Genomic DNA, 25,391 nt, shown 5'->3' with positions numbered 1-25,391 from the left:
TCCTGCTCCACCTTACTGACGTTGAAGCATAAGTCAATATTTGACATTTGACAACCCCACCTTACTTGCTATTTACAGTGCTGGAACTTTGAGAATTGGGTTGCATTGTTATGCTGAATCTGCACTGACATCTGTTCTCTAGTTCTTTGTTTCGGGGCAAACTTGATCTTTGATCTTTGAGAAATTCCATTGAAGAGAATATTCTTTAAGTCATCTAAAGATGGAAAGTGTTGTCCTTCGTGTTGTGTCGCATGTGGTGCAATGTCCACGACAAATCGGCTCATCTTTCATTCAAAATAGTTTATTGCTATCATGCAGGAGTGCCGTAAAGGTCTGGACCGTCACAGAAGATGCAACATTATCATTTTCCCTGTACAAATATACTGTTTGTATTCATAAATAGAAGCTCAAACTAAAAGAGAAGGAAACTAAGTAGAATGGCTCGTGACGAGTTAAAGCTGAACCACTCTTTGAACCCGATGTAGGTTGTGCTACTGCGGTTGACATGCATCGACATTACAATGCATTATCCTAGAAGCAGACGGACACACACACACGTGCGCTCGCACACACTCAGATGGCATAATCCATTTACAGCTCTGTCGTGCAAAAGAAAAGGTACAAATTACAATTAAAAAGTTTTTTTTTAAAAGCTGGTTTGTAAAATAAAATATCCAAACATGTCTTGCGCGTCCAAAGCACCTGTTACGTGATGAGGCTGGGGAGGCCGACTGTCTTTTGAAGCACTTGTTGGTTGTTCATCGGTCAGGAGCACCCTAAGGAGCACCCTAAGAGTACTGGCGTCCTTACTACTCTAGTCATCACCTACAACTACTGATGCATAGTTCTGTGCTCATAAGAAGCTGTCGATATTAAAACGGGCACAACGTTGTGGTAATCTGACCATTATCTGTAACACATTAACATACTGTACTGATGATACTGTCACAGCAACAATACCCTTGGACAATCAGTGTAAAGTCAGGACGTACTTCACATACGGTATGCATATAGATACCGTATGTGATGTAGAAATACAGTATGTATTATCACATACAGTATGTGATGCAGACATACAGTATGTGATGTATAGACATACTGTATTTATATGCATCACATATGTCGGGCTTAACCCCCTGCAAACAAAGCCCTCACAGTCATTTGAAACGTGATGGAATTGGTCCAAATCTTCATAAAAGGTGGATTACAAAGTGGCTGCAACTTGAACATGTCCATCTTACAGAGCAAATGATGTTGCCTCTTAGCTGTAGCCCTCACCAGCACCCATCTCTTACTGACACTGACGTAAACTTCTCATTGGCCACCAAAAGATAAACGAGACAGAGGACAGCAGAGCCAAATCAAAGTTAAACTCACAGCCAGTTTATATGGAGGATACCATTTATCTTTTAATCTTTGAAAACAAGTTCACTTTTAATCAAAAGCTGAATAAAAATGTGCTTCAAGTGCTTGGAGTTAAATTCTTTGATTCTTTTCTTTTTATTGGTATGTATTGTCCACTTTCTCCAAAATAGTATCCTATAATGGTCAAAGCCAGATAAATGTTCGTCACACAATTTCATTGGTAATTATGTGTTTGGTACTTAAAACACTTCAATCCAGGAAATTCAAACACCTATATAGACATGTGTTAATCCAAATATGAATCAGTGTTTAGATTTGTTTGTATTATTTAAAAGCTGGACATTGAAGCAAAGCCGCTTTTCTTTTACACTCAACAATGATATAATAAAAATAACGCAAACGGTCTGATGCTGCATTTGATGGTCCCTTTGTAAATTACGAGTTAGCTCACGTTAAGCTCGATGTACACGAGGTGATGCCACCCGGGTGCTCTTGGATGAAATCAAATCGTTAATAAGCATTTGTTTTACACTTCTAGGGAATATAACTCAAACCAAAAAGCTACTTTTGCTGAACTTGATCACTATTTAAACTTCCTGTTGGCTGTCAAACGAGTCAGACCGCGACAGCCTGAGGGTCTCTTGAATGTGCCATTTGCTCTGCCGAGAAGAAGACGACAAGAGACAAACAAACATGTCACCATCAATAAAAACAAACAACTCAGTGAGTCAAAGTGAGCGCACATTGACTTTGGACTTGGACGATAGGCGGTAATAAATGAAACATCAAGTGTTGTCGAGGCAGGTTAAGGACAAGAACCACGCAAACACGACGGGCATTCGAGGAGCAGTCAAACTAAACGGAAGGCATGCACAATGTTATAGATTGGAGAACAAGAAAGAAAAAACAACCGGGAGACATGTCTCTTGGAGACTGCTGAATAAATAATACTTTACATTCCAATATACAAACCTACCCACATCGACCCAATACACAGATTAAACCCAACAGCTGGTTGCTCCCACAGTTCCTTTAGCGTAGGTGTCGTACCGGCAACAAATCGTGCCATCATCTGACCTCGGACGACCCCTCGAACCTCGTTTCTAAAACAGACCAGAGGAACACGATCACGCGGCTTTAACCGCCTGGAGTTCACACGGCCCTCATTTCTTCTGCTTCTTGAAGATCTTGAAGGTGTGTTTCTTGCGGCTGGCGGTGGAATCGGTGTCTTCTCCCGTGGAGCCGCTGTCCTCCTCCAGCGGGCTCTTCTTGGAGGACAGCTGTGGGATGCGGCTGCTTCCCTTCGCCGCCGGTTGCCCTCCGGTCGGCGACGGCGTGTCGGGTTCCGTGGAGTTGGGGCTGAGCGAGCGGGAGGACTCCGACAGACTGTTGACCTCTCCCGGGCTGGGCGACTGCTCCGTGCCGTACATCTTCTTCATGAGGATGGGGCTGTCGTGGGCGGGCTCCGGAGGCCCGACCTCGTGAACGCGGTTCCCTCCGTTGGGCGTGTGAGCGTACAGAGAGGCGGTGTCGTGAAGGAGGGCGGCGGGCTTGACCAGGTGGCCTTTGGAGCTGTAGGCAGAGAGCCGATCACCAACTTGAGAGAGGGACAGGGAGGACTCGGAGTCAGAGCGGTTTAGGTCCCTGTGGGGGGGGAGGAACACAAGTCAGAGGAAACGAGGACAATAACCCAGACACATTATAGAGCAGCTTTTGAGTGATCCATTTAATTTTAAATATACTTGTAAATGTAATATTGGTTTCTTGATGTTCCAATTGTTTGGCTTTGACTCTTTTGTGGAGCACTTTGTAAACATTGTTTTTCAAGGTGCTATATAAATAAAGTTATTATTATTATTCATGTGGAATACGTGCATGCTGGGGTTGGTCTACTACGCCTGCAAAGCACTGGACACAAGCAGGACGCAGCCTGCAAACGCCACACCAGTTAGTTGTGCAGGCAAAGAAACAGAAACACAGGAGGTTGAAAAATATGTGTGGGGATTCTGTTCTGCCACGTTAGGTGCAATGATGTGAAAGAAATTGAACACACTAAAGATGGAAAAATGACGATGCCCATGCTTTGATGCACAGGTGGTGTAAAACTAAAACGCATCCACGCACATGCGCTCGGAAGGAGACGGGTACCCGAAGCTGTCGCTGTGTGACGGGCGTGCTCTGGAGACGTCAGAGAAGGTGAAATCGGGGATGGGATCCATGGGCTGGAAAGAAGCATATCTATGGGAGGAATGGGGGGCTTCGATGCCACCCACAGAGCTGGGTAAGCAGTGGGAAGAGGAGTTCAAGGAGGACTGGGAATGAGGGTTTAGGTTGGAGGTACAGACGATGGAGGGGTGAGACACGGCCGAGTAAAGGGGCGGCAGAGGGAGACAATCCAGCTGCCCGAACGACTGCGACTGCCTGAGGGGGCCCCGAGCCCTGGACGGGTAGAGGGTTCCCGCCCCCTGCTGCCCCACCAACAGGCAACTCTCTACCAACCTCTGGGAGGCCATGGCCAGCTGGGGGTCAATGTGGCGTTGGCGCAGGGACATCATACTGGGAGCTGTGGGCACAAAACAGCATCATCAACAACCACTTGTGAAGACGGGCGAGGCGAGTGGGAAGATACTCAGCACCAGCATTTTCTCTCCGCTTCTCAAAAGCACAAATATGAAATCAATCAAAAAGTGATGGCGTTTGCAAAAAAAAAGATATCTGGTTTGAATTAATAAAATATATTCAACAAATATTGTGACAAATCACTCTGGGAGAAAGGAGTGCACTGGGTGGTGACGAGATACTTAGAGAGGGTAGATGTGACAAGCAAGCAACTCGGGGGAGGTCAGAGGAACGCAGCGTGGAGTCGTTTCTCTTTCGGCCGAGTCCATCTGCATCGTAGCGTCCAGCGAGAACCCGTCACAGCGCCGCGGGGCTTTGAGTCTCGGGAGGAGGGAGCGCCGGCAGACCGAGGACTCGCATGGGGCGTGAATAAACGGCCGACTAGGATATTTCCACATGTGCCGACAGTCTGAATCGACGGACCGCAGGTCGCCGGCTCGCCGTCCCAGCAGTCGTCTGTGGTTGGCCCAGCGAGACGGCGGTGGGAGCCAAGCGCCAGAGAGGTGGGGCAGTGAGACACGGAGCGCTTAAAAGTCACTCACTATTTTGGTCAGAATAGGATTCTGCAGAAACAGATTTGCCGTAATAAGAAGTCAATTATAAAGCATATGAGCATTACAGTCATCAGAATTGGTTTCTTTGAGCTAAAGATGTGCCAGATGTGTTTCTCCAAGACCTCTGCAATGAAAAAAACAAGTTGTTTTTTTTACATAAGGATTGGTTTTTTTTATTGTGTATTTTTAAAGCTAAATAAGAGTTATAATGGGCACCGACTGCATTTGATCTTTTTGGTTGCAGTGGTCTGACCAGAATCCAATGGAAAAGGTCTGCAGCACCGTAGGACACAACCATTCCAATAAGATCAGCACAAGAACTTGTTCTCATTCAGGTGTATTTTTGACATTTCAATTTCCAGAGGTCACAGGATTCAGTTCAGGTTCCCTTATAGACAGAGGGTCACAGTAACACTTTTATCCAAAATGAGAACCACCAACAAAAAAGCATGAAATGGAATTGTGTGCAATAGAACAAAACATTTACAATTAGACAAATGTAAAACAACACTCATTCAACTGGAGACATGCGTGACCCTCACGACCTCCATCACCAGGGAGGCAACAAGCACAAATTCATGCAATTGTAGCATAAAAAAAAAAAAAAGTCCAAATAATCATGTCGACATATTTTTGGATTTTCCCAGCAGAGCCTTGGAGAGTTTCGGGGTTCGTTTGCTACCTCCCCCATAACTGCCAAGAGATTCATATGAACTCTTACATTGCAGATTTCCAGGCACGATATCCTCATCCAAGTCGTCCATGTCGTCAGACATGATGAAGTGCTGAGGCGTAGCTCTGCCGGCCATGAAGTTGGAGTCGAGGTTGAGGGACGAGGTGAGAGAAGGAAGGCCTGGGTTGTTGACGATGGTAAAACGTGTGATGATCTCGATCTGCTGCCAACGGTGAAGCCGCTCCCGCAGAGCAGCCGTCACCTCCCCCAGGGCTTGTCTGCAAATGAATGAGGTAAAACAAGGAGAGGACAATTAACTCAAGAGGAGAAGTAACTTATCATCACCTTCTAAAGAGACATAATATCCAAAGAAAAAATAAGTCGGGAAATGGTATTGGCAATCTGATAGACAAATATTAGCGCCCACATATCGGCCTGTTTGGGAACCAATACAACAAAAGAAGAAAAAGCGATCAATCGGAGGAAGCGCTCATTTAATGTCAGCTACTGGTGGTGATGGGGCTCTGGCAGTCTCACAGAACGGCCATGTCTATTACAGGCCACATCCTGGCATTTTGGGATTGTTAAAATGCTGTCCACAACGAGGAGTCATATTACAGTGTGCAGCCAATACTTTATTACCCCACCCCCCCCTCCTCTGTAATGTAAATCCTCTTCCAATGGGGCTAAATTTACTTGTGTTTTCACAAATAAAAATGCTGCTTGTTTTCTAAAACTCTTTTAAAATGTACTCTACAATTACCATCTCTGACTTACTTTGCAGTCAGTATTTTGTGGTCCACGTCATCCAGACAGGAGCTGTGAGCCACGTGGAAAGTCCCAAACAGAGTGTTCCTCTTTTTCTTTATTTTCTCCGCCTGTGAACACAAATGACCAGAATGCTGTGTTGACATTCTCCACACATGCTGAATGTGAACCTTGATCCCAGGCACAACAGTCCAATGAGTATTACAAAACACACCACCTTCCAGATGACTGGATGAGGCTGCTCTAAAGTTTACTCTAATTGTTTTTTACACAACAACTGAAATATATACAATATTTTCGGTTCAGATATTTTGAAGAGGCTAATCTAAAATCATAATCCGTCATTTACATTCCCTTTTAGGTTTTACATGCTTACCCCTTCTTTGGCCACCAGGAGCTGCTTTTCAGCATTTTGCTTCTTGATGTTGTAGTACTGCACCTCCACCTCGTGGGTGAGCTGCAGCCACTTCTGGAGGGACTCTGGCGGTGACCATCTTCTCCGGGACTCCAACTCCTTCTCTGCCTTCTTCAACGCCATGCGCACCTGTCAAGCATGAGGTGACGCATTAAAACCAAGGCATTGATTACCTTTAGATTATCTAGCAGCACGTTCTTGATAAAGATTGTCTTTTTGAGACTTTATGATTTTGTGAATAGGAGAATTAAACATTTGGGAAATTTTCAAACCAAAATGTAAAAATAGTGTGTGGAAAAGACAGGAATGTGCTATTTAAAGAACAAATCTTACTAATTTCATACGAGTCAACGAACACCCAACTTCACGAAGTTGTATACAGCACACACACAAAAGACGAGCACGTCTCAATCCTACAAACTCCAAAACCCATTTTACATTTATGGACTGATGGATCTTAACACTTGCCTCTAAGCGTCTTGAAACTACACTGAATCCGTAAGCCCTGCATTTTTCTAATTTCTCACCGTATTTCCGAATGACAAAAGTGTCGGAATTAGATCACTGTGATAGTCCGGCAAGCAAACACTCATGTGTTTTATTTACTTGTGTGGGATGTGTTGTGCCGTTTGTGCCAAACTCCGAATGGACCCAAGCTGCAGTGGGCGTATGGATACGATCGCCAGTGTGAATTTGATAAAAACGCAAAAACATACTGCGCAGTTGCCACCTTGAAAGTTCACACTATCCGCTGACTTCCACTGCTCCTTCTTTGTGTGCTTACCGACAAACTCCATGTTCAAATCGCATTCGTCACTTTGCAGCTACCTGATCCAACTCTTCTTCAGCGTATTTCTGGCGACTCAGTTCGTTCTCCGTGCCCTCCCGCAGCTCCCTCAGGCGGTAGGCTTCCTGCTTTGCTGCGTTGATCTCATCCCTCAGCTTCTGCTCCAGGTTCACCTTCTCCACTTCCACTGTGCGGTGCTCCTCCTGGGCGATCTGCAGCCTGAAAACAATGAGGGCAACAAAAATAATCAAATATCTGACTTTTTCTCCATCATCTTTAGCCGCTTAATATGGATGCACAAAGAAACATAGCGTCGTAGTTGCCAGGGTCTGTGGGTAGGCATGACGTGTACGCATGAGAGTACCATGTATTTGTGGAATCTAAAGACTTGCATCATCTATGAATCACCGGAAACAATGGCTAACATGTAGAGCAGAGCGCCGTGGCCAGCTGCTAGGCAGCTCACAATAAACTGACATCAGAGAGAAGAAGGAGAACAGCTGCCATGGTGTAACTTTAGAACAGTTCATTGTGGTGCCCAGTGCTCCAGGAGTATCATGTGTTGGTTTGTTCTCTGGGTATTTTTAGGCCCCCAAAAAAAAGGCTACTTTAAAAAAAAGAGGGGCATGTCAAAGCTTTATACAATTACGAAATGGGTGACAAGCCCCTCTTTTTTTATTTAACTTTATAAAATCATGTATGCAGTTGTTTTAATGCATAAACTTGTCTAAGCACAACGAGTGTGATACATAGGTATGTAGAAACAGAATATAAATTAAAATCATTTAAACCAAGAAATAAAAAAGTTGAATTTGATCTGTAAACCCAATATGGGGATTCTTAGGTGATAATACAATGGACTTTGGATTAAACAGTCCCTCATCAGGCTAAGCACTTATGAGGACATGGGAATACTGTTACGTGCAACACTGTCACTGATAACACAACAGATCTACAATAATACTAGATTTAGTGCCTTGTGGTTTTATGTCTTCGGACATCCATGTCTCTCTAAATGTCATCACTTTATCGAAACTAGCATTTAAATAAAAAACAAAACAATTTCTGGGAGTTCATCGTGACCTTGACCGTTGTGCCAAATTTGGTGTTGCTAAGATATTGCAAATATTGGACGGACATGAGGTCACAGTGACCTTTGACATCCAAAGTCTAATGACTTCATCCAGATTTGATTCCAGATGAACGTTTATTTTTTTATTTTTAACAGAAGACATTCTCTCCGGGTGTTTGAGATGTTGCAAGCCAAACATATATTGCCGATGTCTGACGAGCACGGAGGCATACAAAAATCACATATTTTTAAAAAAAGGGCAGGATGCAGTACCACATTTCCGTCAGTAGGGAGAAGCACCCTCCTCTCGTCAGGCCAAACACCAGCAGAGGGACCAGAGAAATGAAAGGCGATCCAGAAAGCTTGCGATGGAAAAATGTGGGTGGCTGGCGGTCCTGCTCATGCCATCGACCCCGACCTTTGTCATTCTCAAGTTTACATTCTGAGGCACTGGCAGCGAAAAGACGACAAATGTCGTTTCACCTGACCTACAATGCACGGCTCACAGGCCGCAGACAGATTGTCTCTGCAGACGTCGCAGGAGAAGGTAAACAAAGAGAAGTGACCAACACAGTCACCAGTCTGTCTGCACACGACCACACCTCAATCCAAATGCAGAACAAGCAGCAGTCGTGCTTCACACCGTCTCCCACCAGTGAGGCAGAGGCTGCGGCATCGTAAAAAAAAGGCAACGCAGCTCCAGTCAAAGCCTCCTCCCACTGTCTCCCAACAGGGCCGCCATGACAGGGCCGGGCTACTTGATCCCACCACAGGGTCGACTTGGAGGTGTGGAAAGAAAGCAGCTGGCAGCCGGGATCAGGAAGAAAGCACGGCTAAAGACAGAGGACAAACCTCGCTCTCTCCCTCCGCTCCAAAAACACAAGCCAAATGAGATGGTCTCTTCTGGTTGGTCACACTGACCTACCGTATAATTTAATATCCCTTCCCACAGCCACAGTAACTGGCTGTTTATTTATTGCACTTTAATGCTTAACACCAACTCTGAAAAGTCGAAGCACCTTAGTCGTCTGCTTTTGGCAGAAGATAAATAGGTTAACTTGACTGCGTAACATTTTCTATTATGAATTACACAAGGTTAATACACAAGCTAAAGAAAACCCCAGTATAATTAATGGGACTTTTAAAATCATTATGCATCATCTGACATCTTCTACTTTGTGAGACACAAGTGCCATGCGTCTTTCCATTTCTCTGAGCTCTCACTGATTCGATTGTCATGCGGTTGCACAACACGACTGAATTACAGCAGATAAAACAGACTGTAATGCTCAATAAGAGCCATATTTTTGGGGATTGGAAATATAAAGCTATGGGGAGTTGTGGTACGCTGCATAACGCGTGCACAAAAGCGATGTGGTTTAATCTGCAGAGGAGAATGAAGTATGAGCAATTATCTTTGCAAGAAAGAAACGACGGAGCTAACCGAGAAGTTGCCAGGTGTGTTTTCACAGGTGTAAAGCCTCGGAGAAAACAGACTCGGGTGGCAGTCTGGAAGAGGAACAGAGTTTGACCTCAACGGTTTGTCCCTAATGGAGCGGTCAATGGCTCTTCTGATCGGCATCAAGGAGGCTGGTCCTACAAACACATTTTTTTCCACTCTCCTATTGTCCTGCTCCAAGAAGGAAACACTCTACATATCTATAGTATACATATGCAAACATGGGAGCCATGACTGAGATACTGCAGTGCAACAGGATAAGGTTTTACTGGATAGACAAAATAATCCAAAGCCAACACAAACACCCGTGTGAGTTCAGTCAGCGAAATGGTCGTCGTGTCTTTACATTCCATTTGCTAGAGTCATCAGAGCGTGTCACGTTTCAGCTCCGTGTGTCGACTACACAGCCAGATGACAGAGAGTAACTCATGTGGGGGACGAGGGTCACGAACCTTTTGCTGCCTCCAGCACAGGAACAGCTCATCTCTCAGCTCAGTGTGCCCAAGTATCAAGACCCAAATCCATATCCCCAATACCAACACACCGATGGCACAAATGATGTGAAGCAGCCTCGGGAGCAGATTAGTCAGAAATACTTGGAATTACAGACGCATCAGCAGCTAAAGAAAGAGACAATTTGATGGCACTACCTGTGCAGCGTCTAGAGTAAAAAAACAACAAGCCTGACCTGTGCTTGAGATTACAGTGCGTTTGAGTTTCCTTTAAAAGGAATAAGAGGAAACAGTGCAGACTTAAAATCTATGAAAGACAAAGTATTCCAGAGATCAGTGTTGATTAGGTTCCTGAAGCAAGGCCCCCAGGGGGGAGTATACCATGTGACAGTCACCTCAGCTGGCTCCACGCACTGAAGGACGAGGAAAGGAAACGTATGCTTCGAATCACAAGTGAGGGCTGAGGAACAACAGTGGCCACTAAACTGAGAAAATATGAAAGTATTGATATGCAATTAATGTAAGTAGCATAACTGCACGCCTTGAACTGAAGCATGTGCTTCATAGAACAGATAACCGTGCCGTCCTGTGACTCCACTGGAACATGTGGGAGCCAGACAGACAGACCCTGGTGTTCTTCACACTCAGCTGATGAAACTGATGCGATGCAGCGGCATACGATACCGAGATCAGTGTCTGTCTGCTATTGTTATATACAATTTGTCTAATTAGATAAGAAATACCTTCAATATCCATATCACTGACGATGAACGACTTTGGAAGGCTATATTAGATTAGCCACCAACACAAAGCACATTTTTACTTTTCGGTTTATTTTCTGCCCTTTCACGTCTGTGTGGAAATGAAAACATTGCACTTGGGAGTTCGCTTGTGAATACAATGCTGTGTGGCAGCAGAGTCAGAAGCATCCAAGATGGCCCAAGCAGCTACTCATGACACCTCCAGATTGGAGACTTGTACAAACTCGCCGAAATACCTTTCCAGCTGTTCAAACAGCACGCCAAGACACTTATATTTCCTTGAATCATGCACATATGTAAATGATATCTATCTTTTCAGACAAGCTTTTCGTATAAGTGAATGGTTAAATGTAATTTCAATGACTCGTTTAGTCAATTCATATCCTACAGTATAGTCAGTAGTCTAAAGGTCTGAATCATAGTGCAGCGCAACCCTTTTTTTTATTTTGTACTTCCCGTTTTTGAACAATGTGGCTCTATACATGCAATGCTGTGAAACTAACGACTAATGACAGGTAATATAGAGCATAGATAGGCTTGAGAACCACTCTATGCAAATTCTAATTTGCATTGTAAAATCCTTGACTGGCAGGATTCCCGACACGCCACCTCATCTGAATTGATTCCTGCTTAAACCAACAGAATAAATACTTCAGGGGGAAAAAGCAAGGGCGCCATTTCACTCACCAAAAGCTTTATAGTTAAGGAGTGAGGCTGTAGTCTTCATCTCGCAATCAAACTTGTAACAGAGAAGAAAATGCTGTTCATAGCAGAATTGAGTCGGATTAATTAGTTCAATATTACGTTTACAGCTGAAGGCCAGAGTGTCGGGGGATAAAATAGGTCAATGAGGGGTGTGTGAGGAACACTGCCCCACATGCAACACAGGCAACGGCATTGCCAGTCCAGCACAGGCTGATGCAAGTTACCAATCATGATTTATCAACATTGGCTTGCGGTCAGTTTACGGTAGAGTTTGAGACCTATACTGTGTAGACAAGAAGATGATGAGTATTATTGTATTTGTTGAATGTTTAAAAGTTCTAATATGAAAACAGAGAGAAAGCTGTGCTTTATGTGTAAACTAATGGTATGTGTGCACAGAACAGTACTTCCTGTAGAGTTTAACAGTTTGTGTGGGTGGTGGGAAAAACCCTCACTTCTGTTGCAGGTCATGCAGACTTTGTTCAGCTCGCTGCAGGCCGTCCAGGTCCGTCATCATCTTCTTCATATGATCCTTAGAGTAGCGGTTCTGGATGTAGGCAAACCAGCAGCCACCCATGCCGATGACTATTGACACCACCAGCATGAAGTCCTTCAAGTGGCTATGTCTATTCACTGACGGAAAAATAAAGAAGAGGAGTTACTTTAGCATGGCAATGAACATCAAAATCATATGATGAACCTACAGAAGTGGATCTCTTCAAACAGGCAATTTAGAGTTAGCTCATAAGATGAAGCTGCTGACAATAAACAAGCTTCACATGGATGTGGGGTGAAGCTTGTGTTTGAACATGGCCTAGACATACAGCAAGTGTTGTGGAGTGACACAAATAGAAGAGCCAGTCGCACAAGTTCAGGTTGCGGTGAGAGGGGCCGAGTGCAAAAGACCGGGACAAAGCCAGCTTAACACAGCCTATTTCAGTCTGGTAACCAATGCTAATAAACATGCACAGAAAACCAAACAATGGCAACTATAATAACCATTTGATAAACATGAGGGGCTATTATGAACCAAAGCCTAATAATAACTTAAGAGTGAGTATTCTGCCATGATGTCACTGTCAGAGATTCTTAGTGTAGGAAAGTCACAGCAGCTAGAAAGCGGATATGTTTCAGGTCAACTCTCAGGCCTGCAGAGCTTTTACAACAGTCAAATTAAACCCATTGTAACGTTTGGACATTTGATGATGTAATGCAGCAATTGACAAACATCCGCAATTATAAGCCTTGCAAGCCGCACGTGTTTCTTGCAAAACCTACAATGAGGTGAAAGAGATGTCAAAAATCATGACTTCTGTTTCCTGGAGTGAGACAACAAGGAAATAAAACCATTAAGAAAAAGGGTCAGTACAGGCGTGTTTCTCTTTAGATATGATCAGGAGGACATTCCACCTTCAAACAGTTCATCACAAAGATGCTCCTGCACCACTGGCTGATATTGACATGGCACTGGCTGTCTTCATAAAAGGCACATAACCAAGTCTCTACCGGAGCTAAATGATCTGACAGGAGAGCCGTCCATATTCCTGAAGACTGGCTTAGAAAGCCCAGAACAAACAGAGGTTCATCCGAGTCGAGAGTCAGACCCACTGTGCCTGCTATCGTGTCAAAAGTAACAAACCAGAAGTGACGGACAGGACAGCCGCCGAGGCAGCTGTTGAATGCTGCCCTTTTCTCAGGCTGGTGGAGATCATCGCCTCTTAACTCCCCAAGCTGAAGTCACCATATTAAACTGCGTGTGTGCTAAATACGTCTTGGGTCTCCATCGTGACCGAGCACGCGTGATTAAAGGAAACGGACGCAGTGCATAATCCGTGAGATAATGCACAACCGTGCTCTTGGTTCTATATAAATGCTCTTACAGCACTATCGGTCTGAAAACAGTTTGCTTTCTGTCATCACTCAAGCTGTGAACACTGCATGTCTTTCAGAAACCACAAAACAGGAAATGTGCTTGGCATAATCGTTGTTAAACAATTGTCCACTAGATCAGGATACCTCCATTGTGAGACGTGTCTTAAAATGCTGCTGCAATGTAAAGTGAGTCAGACTGACTATTAGTGGGACGCCGTGGCTTTAAGAGGCTGTCAAAGCCAGCCACCGCTCACGAATGTCTTCCTTCGGGTAAGACTCGAACAAAACTCATCCACATGACACATGCCAGACACAGACCGCGACACACTGGCCCCCTGTGCAATAGATTCTCAATGAAAATGACGGCTTTCTATGAAGGCTCATTACGTTTTCTTTGGTGATCGCATACATCTGCCCTCATCAGCACTCCTATCAATATGCAATGTTACTTTTTATTCAGCTTTGTTGTTCGCCAGTGAAAAGGGGATCAAACCTCAAGTCGGGATAAATCTCTACGCACCATTAATAGTTTATGCATCTCTATAGAATACCATTTTCACAACACCTAGTCCATAATTTCCAGTCCTTCTAGCTCTGTAATGCACAATATAAGTATGCACCTGTAACTGTAGCAAAGCTTTTAACATACATTTTTTGGGTTTCTCTTTAAAAAAAAAATCAGTTATTCTGGAACGTTGCATCACAATGTCAGCACAGCCTGCCGAGAGTTGTGACAGCGGAGAGACACCCCATCCATTGTGGTGTTTCAAACTCAGAGGGAGAAACTGATACAGGGTTTAGCCTCTCATATTAAAGGGTGGGCACACGAAGGTGATCAAATGAGTAAATCAGTGAGTAGATGCACAAGTGACGAAATAAATAAAAAACTAAACCAGACCACATCACAGACAAAGTGCTGATGAAAAAGGAGTAGCAGACAACAGTGGACAGGCCGCTAATACAACCTGCAAAACTCCCTTCAGATGTTTCACAGTCAAATCAATTCTCTTGTTCCTGTGACGTGTCGACTTGGAAGGTGTTTTATGCCTCTCTGATGAACAGTTTTATGCTAAATAACAAGGTCTAACATATTTTGCAGATGAGGCAATGTCTTTGAAATACCTCAAAATAACATGTTGGGTGCACATAACTGTATCAAAACTAATTTGATGGATTGTGCATTCTTGACAAACAGTGTTTTATTGTATTTTATTTGTTTTATCGGCATCGCAATGAAAATGGCAATAATGGAAAACTACAGTGTGGGTGTTTGTTTTATCATTCAAATAGGTTTCAAGCCTTTTCACCAAATGTTACTGAATTAGCTGACAAGATTTTCAGACATCCTGCTTATCAAACAGAAAAAAATAAAAGACAAATAAAACTTTGATAAAAGAGATAATAACCCCCCCCTCGCCCTCATCATCTCCAGTAAGGGTTGTAAATCATCTAGAATAAACACTTTGATGTTGTATTAATGAGGGTATGAATCAAAATAAAAAGTGTCACATACTCAGGGGTGCTCCAAACAGTACAGTGTCCAAAGATTTGAGCTGCAACTTTTGCACATGGCTGCGATCCAGAATCTTCAGAATAGCGAGAGTCAGAGTGGTGTTCTTCACGGCGAGCCTGAGAGAGAACAGACGCAGTCATTTTGCAACACAAGGAAGGAAGAGCAACGGTTGTAATCCATTCTGAGCCATGTGTAATGTGACCCCTGTACACATAATCGAATGGTCAGAAGAGAAACCAGTTGGGGGAATTACAGTACATGCAAGACAACTGACTGATTAGAATCGGGAAATGTAATGACTTATAAAGAAGTAGTGGAAATAGGATTGAGTCGCTGGCACTAATCAAGTTGCATCAAGTGAATTATATGTTGCCATCATTCCTACATTGTGCTTTCGTGTTGCCAGGGATACAATGTGTAGCTTGCATATTTTCCCTTTCATTAAAGTATGTAAAAAAAAAATCCGAGTACAAAAAGTCGTAGCAATTTTATATAAACCACAACTTATTTGGGGCACTTTTTATTTGGAGACCTACCTTGGCATGACACTTCCATTGAAATTCATCTTGCGAAAGGCATCCACATATTGGGGCAGTTCCACGTAGGTGATGAGCCAGTCCACCATCTCATCCACTGTCCAATTATACACTGGGGGGGAAAAATAAATAAAAACAGTTACAGAGCTCCTTGATTCTCATGCAGTCCAGATTAGGCAACATGGCTACAATGTCCCCCTGATTGACAGCTGACTTTTATCTTTTGATGTTTGAGGGTGTTCACATCTATATTGAGCAAACAATGTATTTATGGACCTGTAGCCTTTATCATAACATTCTTTAAATGCACCGTTTATACAGCGAGACATTATATTATATGATCATGTGCAGCCGAATCCGGAGTGATCTATGGAGGTATCCTATTGCAGAGCATACATTGGCTTGCCCAGAGTAATACCTGGGGAAGGGAAATACACTCCCTAGCTCCTGGAAGAGCATCAGCAGTGTGGGCTGACTCTTAACGTGTTCTCGCAAACAAAACCACAGCTTCCTGCCTCAAAACCTCCAGAGCTTACTGAGAAACTGCAATGCACGATAAATCAGTCCTATGAGCAAAAAAAGGGGGGGAGAACGGCAGCTAGAAGGGGTGTGAAACATGGGTGCTCTCAGAGTACACACTAGCCCGGCTGAACAGATAGGCAGCAGGAGGGGAGCGTGTGTGAATGTTGTGCTGACAGAGTCAATGGTGTCCCACTCGGTTACTGGCTGGAGCTGATAAGTAGACTGCACTTTGCTTGCCATGTCACCGAAACCAACTGCATTGCTCTTTTGTTGGGTGAGTAAGAAGATAATACAGAATATCCATATGACTGGCTATTACTGCCGTTTAGACCAACATCCAAAGAGACAAGAAGTAAAATGCCTCAAAGCAGTACCTTCAGAGCCCTTCCATGTGTTCCACAAGTCCTCCACACTGATGAACTGGTCGTCCCCGTGGAAGGTGTTATGCTTGGCCTTTGGGTCATGGTAGTTTAGATCTTCTCTCAGGAACTGCAGAATGACAAGGACGCGTGTTGTAGTTACAAAGAATCCAATTTGCACACGTTTTTTTAATGTTCAAGACCAGACCGTGTGGGTTACGTAGGTAAATTACCATGAGTGTTTATTACAAATGTTTCGAGAGGCAAATATATAAGTAAGCTTCACAATTTTAGGTGGCGACTGTCAAATTAAGTGGCGAAAATATCTGAGGACCATCATAGACTCCAGGTGGCTGCTAACAAAAGCCTTTCCCCAAATGTTGAACTTTTACTTCAAGTATGTCAAACATACACATACACAGTGAGGAAATGGAATTTAGTGTGCCATACATTTTTTATATATATATATGTAAGACACCCTAAATTCCATTTCCTCCCTCATTGTAGTGGTCATCCATTGGTCAATGGATCCACACACCTGGTTGCCCACTATATTGTCGGCCAACTCGGTCACATGCATCACATCTTACACTCCCACAGAAGCCAACTCATGCAACATGAGTGGTCAGTGATAAGTCATGATGCGTGATGCCTTTCATTCTTTATAGAATTGTGTGGGAGGATCACTACAGGGTAGAGAAATAGTCTGTGCTGCAGGTGAAATATCAAACTCCTGAAGAAATATTCATAAGCAGGAACTGTTTAATTTAGCCAAGACCTGAAGCTTTTTGTTAATAGTCAGATGCAGACTTTGATCTTCGTCATTAAGAAATCAGCTATCCTTTTTCATGAATCACTGTATGACAACTAGGGTTGGGTACCGAAACCCGGTGCCAATATGGTACCGGTTCCAATACAACCGGTATTACCCGGACCGAAACGCAACGCACATTTCGGTGCTTCTTTCCGGTGCCTGAGCCGATTGAAATTGAAAAAAACTATTGTTGTGAACTTCTCAGGTGACTCCGTCCTGTCAGCAGGTTACGATAGCCTATCATTTAACTTTGAGAGCGGAGGCTGCGCCGTGTGTGACTGCGTGAACCCGTGTGGGGCACACCAGCGTCAAGCTGGACGCGACGGGGAGACCGTCACCGGTCCCCTGAACACGTGGAGACCGATGATGACGAGCAGCCGGAACTCAGATTAGTACCGAAACGTTGATTGCAAGTCTTGCATTCATAAAAATAGGCCAAGAAATAATAAATTAGCCATTATAACCATGTTTAAGCTAGCTCGTAGCTAGCGCTAGCTACGAGCTACGAGCGTGACAGTCTGCTAGCAGATGTGTTGATGTCCAGCGGTCCCGGCTGTATACCCGGTGTTACCGGGAATATAATGACGGAGGAATAAAGAGCGTGGGGCGTCACTTTGTTTCAGTGTAACTCTCGCTGTCAGAAGCAAAGCTTTATTTGTCACGTGTCATCTTCAGTACCTCTGATTGGTTGTTCTCTTTGCCCATCAAAACAGTGACAGGATTAACCCTATAAGGTCTGCACATGACGATACATATCACATCATATAATGGAGAACATATATTGTGTATGTTAACAGTGATATCCATTGTGTGTCGGTGCTCCATGATAACGGCTTCTGCAGGGAATATGGCCGAAGAGGTTTTTAATGTCCTCATTGTGCATTTAAAAAAAAAGAAGTATCGGTTCAGGCACCGTTTAGGCACCAGTATCGTTTTAAAAGTACCGGTTTAGCACCGGTATCGGAAAAAACCCAAACGATACCCATCCCTAATGACAACAGGAAGTCAGACTACTGTCTTGAAGTGCTCCTAGAGCTTTCTTTCTCTCGACTCAAAGCCATTACACATGCTCACTGTTCCGCACTTGATTTTTTGCCTTTGGGGTATTTGCATAGCAAGTGCCTCTTCTTAAGCCGAGACCACTTTGGTCTGGCCTCAACCACGTGCAACAGACAGAATCAAAGTGAAATGGGGCTCCAGAAGGGACCTAGTTTATAAGTTGTTTTCCTTTTTTATTATTTTATTATTGTTGTTGTTGTTTGTTTCGTTCTGTATACTTTTGTTATTGGTCCTATGTTTTGCATTAATAAAATAAACTAGAAAATGCATTTCCTTCTGAAAATGCGTTGGAATGCTAACATTTGAAAGCTTGAAGCTGAAAAGTAAAAACAAAATTGCTGAAAAAGGTTTGAAAATAGCTGAATATGAAATGAATAACTGAAAATGTCTGAACATAGCTGAAATATGAAATGAATAACTGAACATTTCTGAAAATAGCTGAAATATGAAATGATTAACTGAAAATGTCTGGAAATATCTTTTTTTTAAAGCTGAAAATAGCTGAAATATGAAATGAATAACTGAAAATGTCTGGAAATATCTGAAATATGAAATGAATAACTGAAAATGTCTGGAAATAGCTGAAATATGAAATGAATAACTGAAAATGTCTGGAAATAGCTGAAATATGAAATGAATAACTGAAAATGTCTGAATTTAGCTGAAATAAAAAATGTTTTAAAGCTGAACATAGCTTAAAATAGCTGCCAACAGATAATAGGCTGAACATAGCTTAAACATCTGAACATATCAAAAAGGGAAACTTCCTGCTGAAAATGTTGAAGCACAAACATATTGGGTGGAAATGTATAACTGAAAAAGATAAGCAAAACTTTAACTTCTAAATATTCAAAGATATGAATCACAATCCAAGAAATGAGAGAGAGGGGGAAAAGTCAGATGTGAGATCAAGAGAGAGAAAGAAATTTAGAGTCAGAAGGAGAAAGATAAATAAAGAAAGAGAGGGAGAAACCAGAGTGAAGGATAGACAATCTAAACACTGAGTGGATTTTCTACAAAAGCATTTGTTAAACCCTGTCAAAAAAAAAAAGATCAATTCACCAAAATAGTAATATCAATAGAGAGGAAAGATTGAGCCGAACGCGCCGATATGTTTGTTATTTTTGTGGGTTAAATGAGACCTGAGAAAGTCTGATGCTGGTGCTCTTCTAATATCTCTCCACATATAGACACACGCGCGCGCACGCGGCCACACACGCACGCACAAACGTTAGTCTGTGTGAGGGGGGGGGGGGTTCAAAATGTATGATCAACAAGATTGTGTGTGAGATCTGCCACTGATTAGCCTAACGTGAAACACCTGTGTGACTGAGAGACAGCTCAGATTCTGAGGAAAGCAGCCTGTCAGAACATTTGGATTTGAGAGAGAACCATAACTCCGATCCTAAAGACGTCTAGATTAGGAGATGCTCAAGGCTTGTGTGAACGTTTACATGTCCTTAAATATTTTTTAGGTTAAGAAATGAGAGTTTAATCTTAGTTCAGAAAATGTTCCTGTTTGCGTCAAAAAAGTTGAAAGGTGCTCAGAATTACAATGGAGATGACTGAGCAGAAAGGTGGACTTCCTCCCTCTTTAAGGCTTCTCTAGAAAAATCTGGGAAACTGTTGGATTCCATAGTCACATGTCTACGACAAGCACAAGATTCCCTACTACTTTATCAAAAAATTATGCCTAAAGAGTAATAATTATGGCCGTAGTGACGATTTACAAAAATAATTTCCGCTTGATCCTGACGCAGCTGTCCCCTCTAGCGATGACGTCACAGCTCTAAGGTCCCACACACACACCCATTGTAAAGTCCAGGAGGAGCGGAAAAACACATGAAACTAAAATGGTTACAATTAAATAACTATAAGAGCTATCAAAAGAAGATGAATTATAAAGTTATAGCTAACACTTCTGTCAACATTCTAAAGGTGGAATTGTTTCTTTAGCTGAATGTATGCCGATATTGTAAGCTTTTAAAGTTGAACAAGTTGAAGCGGATTTGAAGATTTCCCCCATTGGATCCCATTCATTATTTATTCCATAAAAAAATTAATAATTTGAAAATGTGAAGAGATAAAAAATATACAATAATAGCTGAAGGCTATCTGAACATAAGAAAAATTAAATAGCTGAATTTGCTGAAAATATGAAAATACTGTAAGCTTTTTAAAGTTGAATATTTTCTACATAGGAACTGATGAATTAAAAATAGCATAAAAGTATTTAAATATACAAACATTTGAAACATGAAAAGTCATTCCAATCTAATCCTGAATAAGCTGAATTTTTTAATATTTGAATTGTTTAAATAGCTGAATATATGAAGGAGTTGAAAAGGGACAAAAAAGGTACGGAAGAAATAGAATAATAAAAAGAAGTTTATTAAAGAAGACAAGAACAAGAGTTGGACTGCTGAAGCATTCCAACTAATAAGAAAAAGTCACCAGTGATGCCTGAGAAGCAACAGATCTGCTTTACGGTGAGCATGTTACCGCTTTAACAGTGTATTCGGTGCTTTCATTACACTTCACTGGATTGAAAACAAAAGCAGCCATGACTGACTTCTATTTGTCAAGCATTTCAGAAATACAAACCACACATTATGATTAAAGGAACACAAACATGTCATTGTTTGTTGGTTGGGTTTGAACAGATGTGGCAACGTCAATGTCTACAACATGCATGTCAGTTACAACCACAAATAAAGGGAATTCAGTTCATTATTGACAAAACGGAAGTGCAAACAAGACAAATCCTCCATTTACTTTGAGTAAGTTCAGGACATTTCGGGGCTATGATTAACTGACCATCTCAGCAGCAAACACTTTGAAGAGTCCGATAACGGCAGATTACGATAATGATGCATGTAAACCTCTCCGTCTGTGCAAATCGGAATATCAACACCGCATCAGCTCCTGGGTCTAACTTTTTAGAGTGGTACTTACGCCGTCCGTCTCAGACACGTCTACATTGCCGTTGGCATCATCATCCATCTGCTTGTGGATACTACGGATGGACTCGTAGCTGAGAACTCCATTCTCATCCTTGCATAGCGGCGCATCAATGCGACATAAGTCTGGTGGAGAAACAGAGTCGTATCGAGATGGTGTTACGGGCACTTCTGAAACTCAAGAGTTACTACTACTAAATCAACAACAGCTGAGATGACTTCATTCAATGTTCAAGGGGATTAAGCAACTATTTTGTATTGCAACATGTCTCCACCGTGAATTAATACTGTTCAAAAGATGTTTTTTTGGAATTCCTAATCATGAATCCTCATCAAACTAGAGTAGGCTGAAGTTTTTAGATTGAAGCACCAATGTGCAATTTCAGCAATATCTAATAACAATATTTTTCAATGAAAAATTGAAAGAACCAGTCCTGTAGCAACAGACATAACACGTTTTTTAATATAATTTGAAGCATTAATATCTCAACTAATCCCGTGATGGCCACCAATGTTCAGAATTTTTGACCTACTGTGCTTCGAGTCAGAATGCAAAGTCTTAGGTTGGATTTCCCTCTCACTCACACCGTCTCTCTCTCCCACTAATATAACTGACTGCAAAATTCCTTGACTGAAGACAAAGCCTTCTTTATGTAAAGCTTTTCTCTCAATGTGGTCATGTTACCAAGAAGCCCGATACCATGACATCGGACCTACTGTACTGTAGACCAAATGCAAGCAAAAGCAACCTAATTGGCTTTTAATAATAATACTAATTATAAGAGGCGTTGTTTTTTTTATCCATCGTTGATTTAGATTTCAATTCTATTTAAAAACAAAAGAATTGTGGTGTGTTCATTAAAATGTTGTTTACAATCAAATGTATTCAACATTTTGACAGTAGGGCCTCCGTTAGGATTTTAGTGGGTAGGTATAATCAAATAGAGAATTCAGAAATGTATGTCGCCATGATAAACAGTCAAGCAATTTAGCAAGCCGTCAGTTCTCGCGTGAAGCCCATCTGCCCTGTGTTCTCTCTCCTTCCTGAGGGATTAGAGATCCTCCGACACAGATAATGCTACCACTCCCACTAAGCTGAAACCTTGTTTCGCATTTACTGCAGATACTTAGCAGTTGTTTGAAAAGGCATGGCAACCTACATGTAATATCAATACACTTAAATGTGTAATGTTGAATTTAAAGCAGATTAAGTTGGAGTGAATCTGAAACATGTTTTGAGTATTTCCAGGAAATCATAAACACAGAAACTAAAAATGGCGGTGAGGGCAAAGTGAGGGGGCTGGCCTTTCTTACCAACAGAAAGAAGTTGCTCACACTTCCTAAGCTTGGTTTTTACCAACAAGAATGTCACCCACAGTGTATCATCAACTGCGGGCATTCATGTCTGAATTGAGCTGGCATTTAGCTTGATGCCCACAAATTATCATACAAATCCATGTTTTATTTATTCCGAGAACCATATGTTAGGACTAGGGTTGACTCAGCGGTGAGATAAAACAGATTCATCTCTGCAACGGTCACTGTGTCCATGTGACCGCTGCAACACACTTTTTCTAGTCGGCAATGTGTGCTTTATGTGTTTCTAAAGGAACTAGAAAGACTTGATGCATAATGTGAACTTCTTGTTTTTTAAAAAGTCCGTTTTTGAGCCAAAGTATGCAAGCATTCAGCCTTCGGGAGCCAGCAAGGCCACATACCAAAAAGGCTGTTCCGCTCAATTATTAACACTCCCCATGTTAAACAAAGAGTGACAGTTACCCCTGTGAAAGCCTACCCCCTGCAACACGTCCATGCACACAACCTGGCTCTTTCTTATTTGGCTTGAAAACCTCCAGAGACACAGGATTAGGTATTTACATACCAGTCATGCCTGCCTTTTTTAAGAGCTCAAGAAGTTACGCAAGTCATTCTGTGTGCCTGCATGTCGACGACTTTGCCACTTCTTAACTGCAACAGTTACTATACATCTGTCTCCGTTCAGAATTACTGTCAAGTCTGTTAAGTACCATTTTTTTTCTCATACTGGCCTATTGGGACATGCGACACAAAATAATAAAAATTGTTTCAAACTCCAGATGTGTATGAGCAGTGTGGACAATGTCGCAACGGTTTCCATTTTCCCACAATACTTAAAAAATTTAAATCGATGGAACAATTATGCACTCTGAAAAATAGGTATGAATTCTTACACGAGTACACTTAAAAAAAACTGAGGCAGAGCTTGTCATAACTTGCTCAGACATATCCAAATGGTTACATAGTGTACGTCAAGATATGCTCTACAGATACAACCATTGTTATTATTCATGTGAATTCAATATATGGATTAAGTTGAGATTATCACGGTGAGAAAGGATTTCATTTAACAAGCGATAGTTTTCTTTTTTGCTTGTTAAAATTACTCAAAGGTAAATAAATCTGTACTAAATAATGTAATGCAGTAAACCACTGTGGGAGTATGCTATTGTTTCGCAGTTAAGTATTTTGGTGACACGCATGATACGGGCTAATCCAATAATAAAAATAATAATATAATTCAATGACGGCATAAACTTGAGGCCAATGTTGTTATACTAATATAAACAAATTAAAGTGTAACAAAGAACGAGAGTTTGTTGTAAATATTGTACCGCAAATTGTTGGGAAATATTAGCAATGGATTGGTTCTAATGTAAATCTTTAATGCGGGTCATTTAACATATTGATTGGTATTATTTGAGGCACGTGCTCCACTAACCATTCGATCAACTACCTCATGTGGCTTGATCCGAGTGGGAGGACAGGACTTAATGGAGAATGCCAGCTGGACTATTCTCAGCATGGCTACATAGTGTGTGTGCACTAGTACATGAATATTCGTGTGTCATCTTAGCCCAACGGGTGGACAAGAACAGGCGATTAGAAAGATGCAATACACTCATTGTTTACTCACCTGACACCGCGTGTTCAACAATCTGACTGTCTGGTGGAGGTGAACTTGGTTTGTCAGTCCAACTTTCTCCAACGAGACAGAAGCTCAATATCCACAAGGCCACACATGTGTTGAACTCCATGACTGGTGCGTGCTGGGAAGAAGAAGAAGAAGAAGAAGAGTCCCTTGACAATTCTGATAATACCCAAGATAATTAATTCGCAGTGTTTATGTCGAGGTTAAACCACGCTCGGAATTTAAAAGACGCTGCAGCTACTTTGTCTGCTAGAACACAGGACACGTTAACATGGAGAGGAATAATCGGCTAAGAGCACACCGAGTAAAACGGCTAGTTACATCAAGATCACGCACAGCAACTGCAGGCACATGCGACCACCTGTCAGGTGTACCTCTTCTTCCTGAATGGATGAGTGCACATCGTCGCTAGCTTGCTAGTACCTGGCTATCGCGGTCCGCCCCCGCGTGTTGTCCGTTTAGCTGCGTCGGGGGCTTCTTGGCGGTGGTTGGAAACACACGTCACTTCAGGGACAACAATAACGCGATAAGAGATCGTAACAGCAACCGGCGTGTGAGCCCCCCGGTCCGCGAGCGACTGCAGGGATGTCGGACGAGCCCCGACGAGCGCGAGCTAGCTAAACATCTCTGCGAACGAGGAAACGAAGTGGAAGAGCCACAAAGGGGAAGTAACACCACCGAGCCCTCACACTCACGCTTCCGTGTCGTTTCGTCTTCTTCAGTTTCGGTCAGTGTCGGATTGTCAACGGACGCACGTCACCGTTAATATTTAACATCTGCGCGAGCCGCTATTGGCCTGGTTCGGATGTATTCAACAAGACACCGCAAGTTAGCCAACAGGGACGTTACTGGAGAACAACTGTAACGCCAGCTAGGCTGGATGATACTGTTCCTCCTGAATTACAACAAAACATAAAGTTACCTGTCATGTATCAGAGCTAGCAGGTCTGTAGCTTCAGCTCTGCGTTAACATTGCAGCAGATGCCGCGTCCCTCGAGAGATGAAACAAGGCGGACTCACCTCCTGTGAGGAAGGTCTCGGTCTTTCTCCCGACCGAGACTAGACAGAAAACGCCGCAGAATGTGGTTGACACTTATCTTCCTCTACACATCGGAGTCCCAGGTTATTGCCAGCAATGTTCTTCCCCTAGCGGCCGGA

General features: G+C 42.6%; 1 protein-coding gene across 6 annotated transcripts; it reads right to left on the bottom strand.

The window, feature by feature from the left end:
* Positions 1-285: 285 nt before the first annotated feature.
* Positions 286-25,335, bottom strand: stim1a (stromal interaction molecule 1a). Of its 6 annotated transcripts, XM_056440727.1 has the most exons (14): positions 25,156-25,326; positions 24,219-24,351; positions 21,261-21,391; positions 16,448-16,562; positions 15,552-15,663; positions 15,016-15,131; positions 12,086-12,263; positions 7,223-7,400; positions 6,356-6,523; positions 5,989-6,089; positions 5,260-5,489; positions 3,865-3,928; positions 3,490-3,603; positions 286-3,009 (listed from the first exon to the last, which is right to left on the bottom strand). In XM_056440727.1, exons 2-14 carry the CDS (start codon positions 24,337-24,339, stop codon positions 2,529-2,531), a joined length of 2,109 nt encoding a protein of 702 aa, XP_056296702.1. In that variant the 5' UTR covers positions 24,340-24,351; positions 25,156-25,326; the 3' UTR covers positions 286-2,528. The 6 variants fall into 6 exon arrangements, with proteins under 6 accessions (XP_056296702.1, XP_056296700.1, XP_056296698.1 ...); XM_056440725.1 differs by having other exon boundaries at positions 3,490-3,928; positions 25,254-25,335; XM_056440723.1 differs by having other exon boundaries at positions 3,490-3,928; positions 25,156-25,329.
* Between the last annotated feature and the right edge of the window lie 56 nt (positions 25,336-25,391).

The sequence above is a fragment of the Pseudoliparis swirei genome, chromosome 20 (genome assembly GCF_029220125.1).
Source record: "Pseudoliparis swirei isolate HS2019 ecotype Mariana Trench chromosome 20, NWPU_hadal_v1, whole genome shotgun sequence".
NCBI lineage: Eukaryota > Metazoa > Chordata > Actinopteri > Perciformes > Liparidae > Pseudoliparis > Pseudoliparis swirei.
The sequence above is the reverse complement of the archived record's forward strand: the minus strand, read 5'-3'. Positions and strand labels throughout refer to the sequence as shown.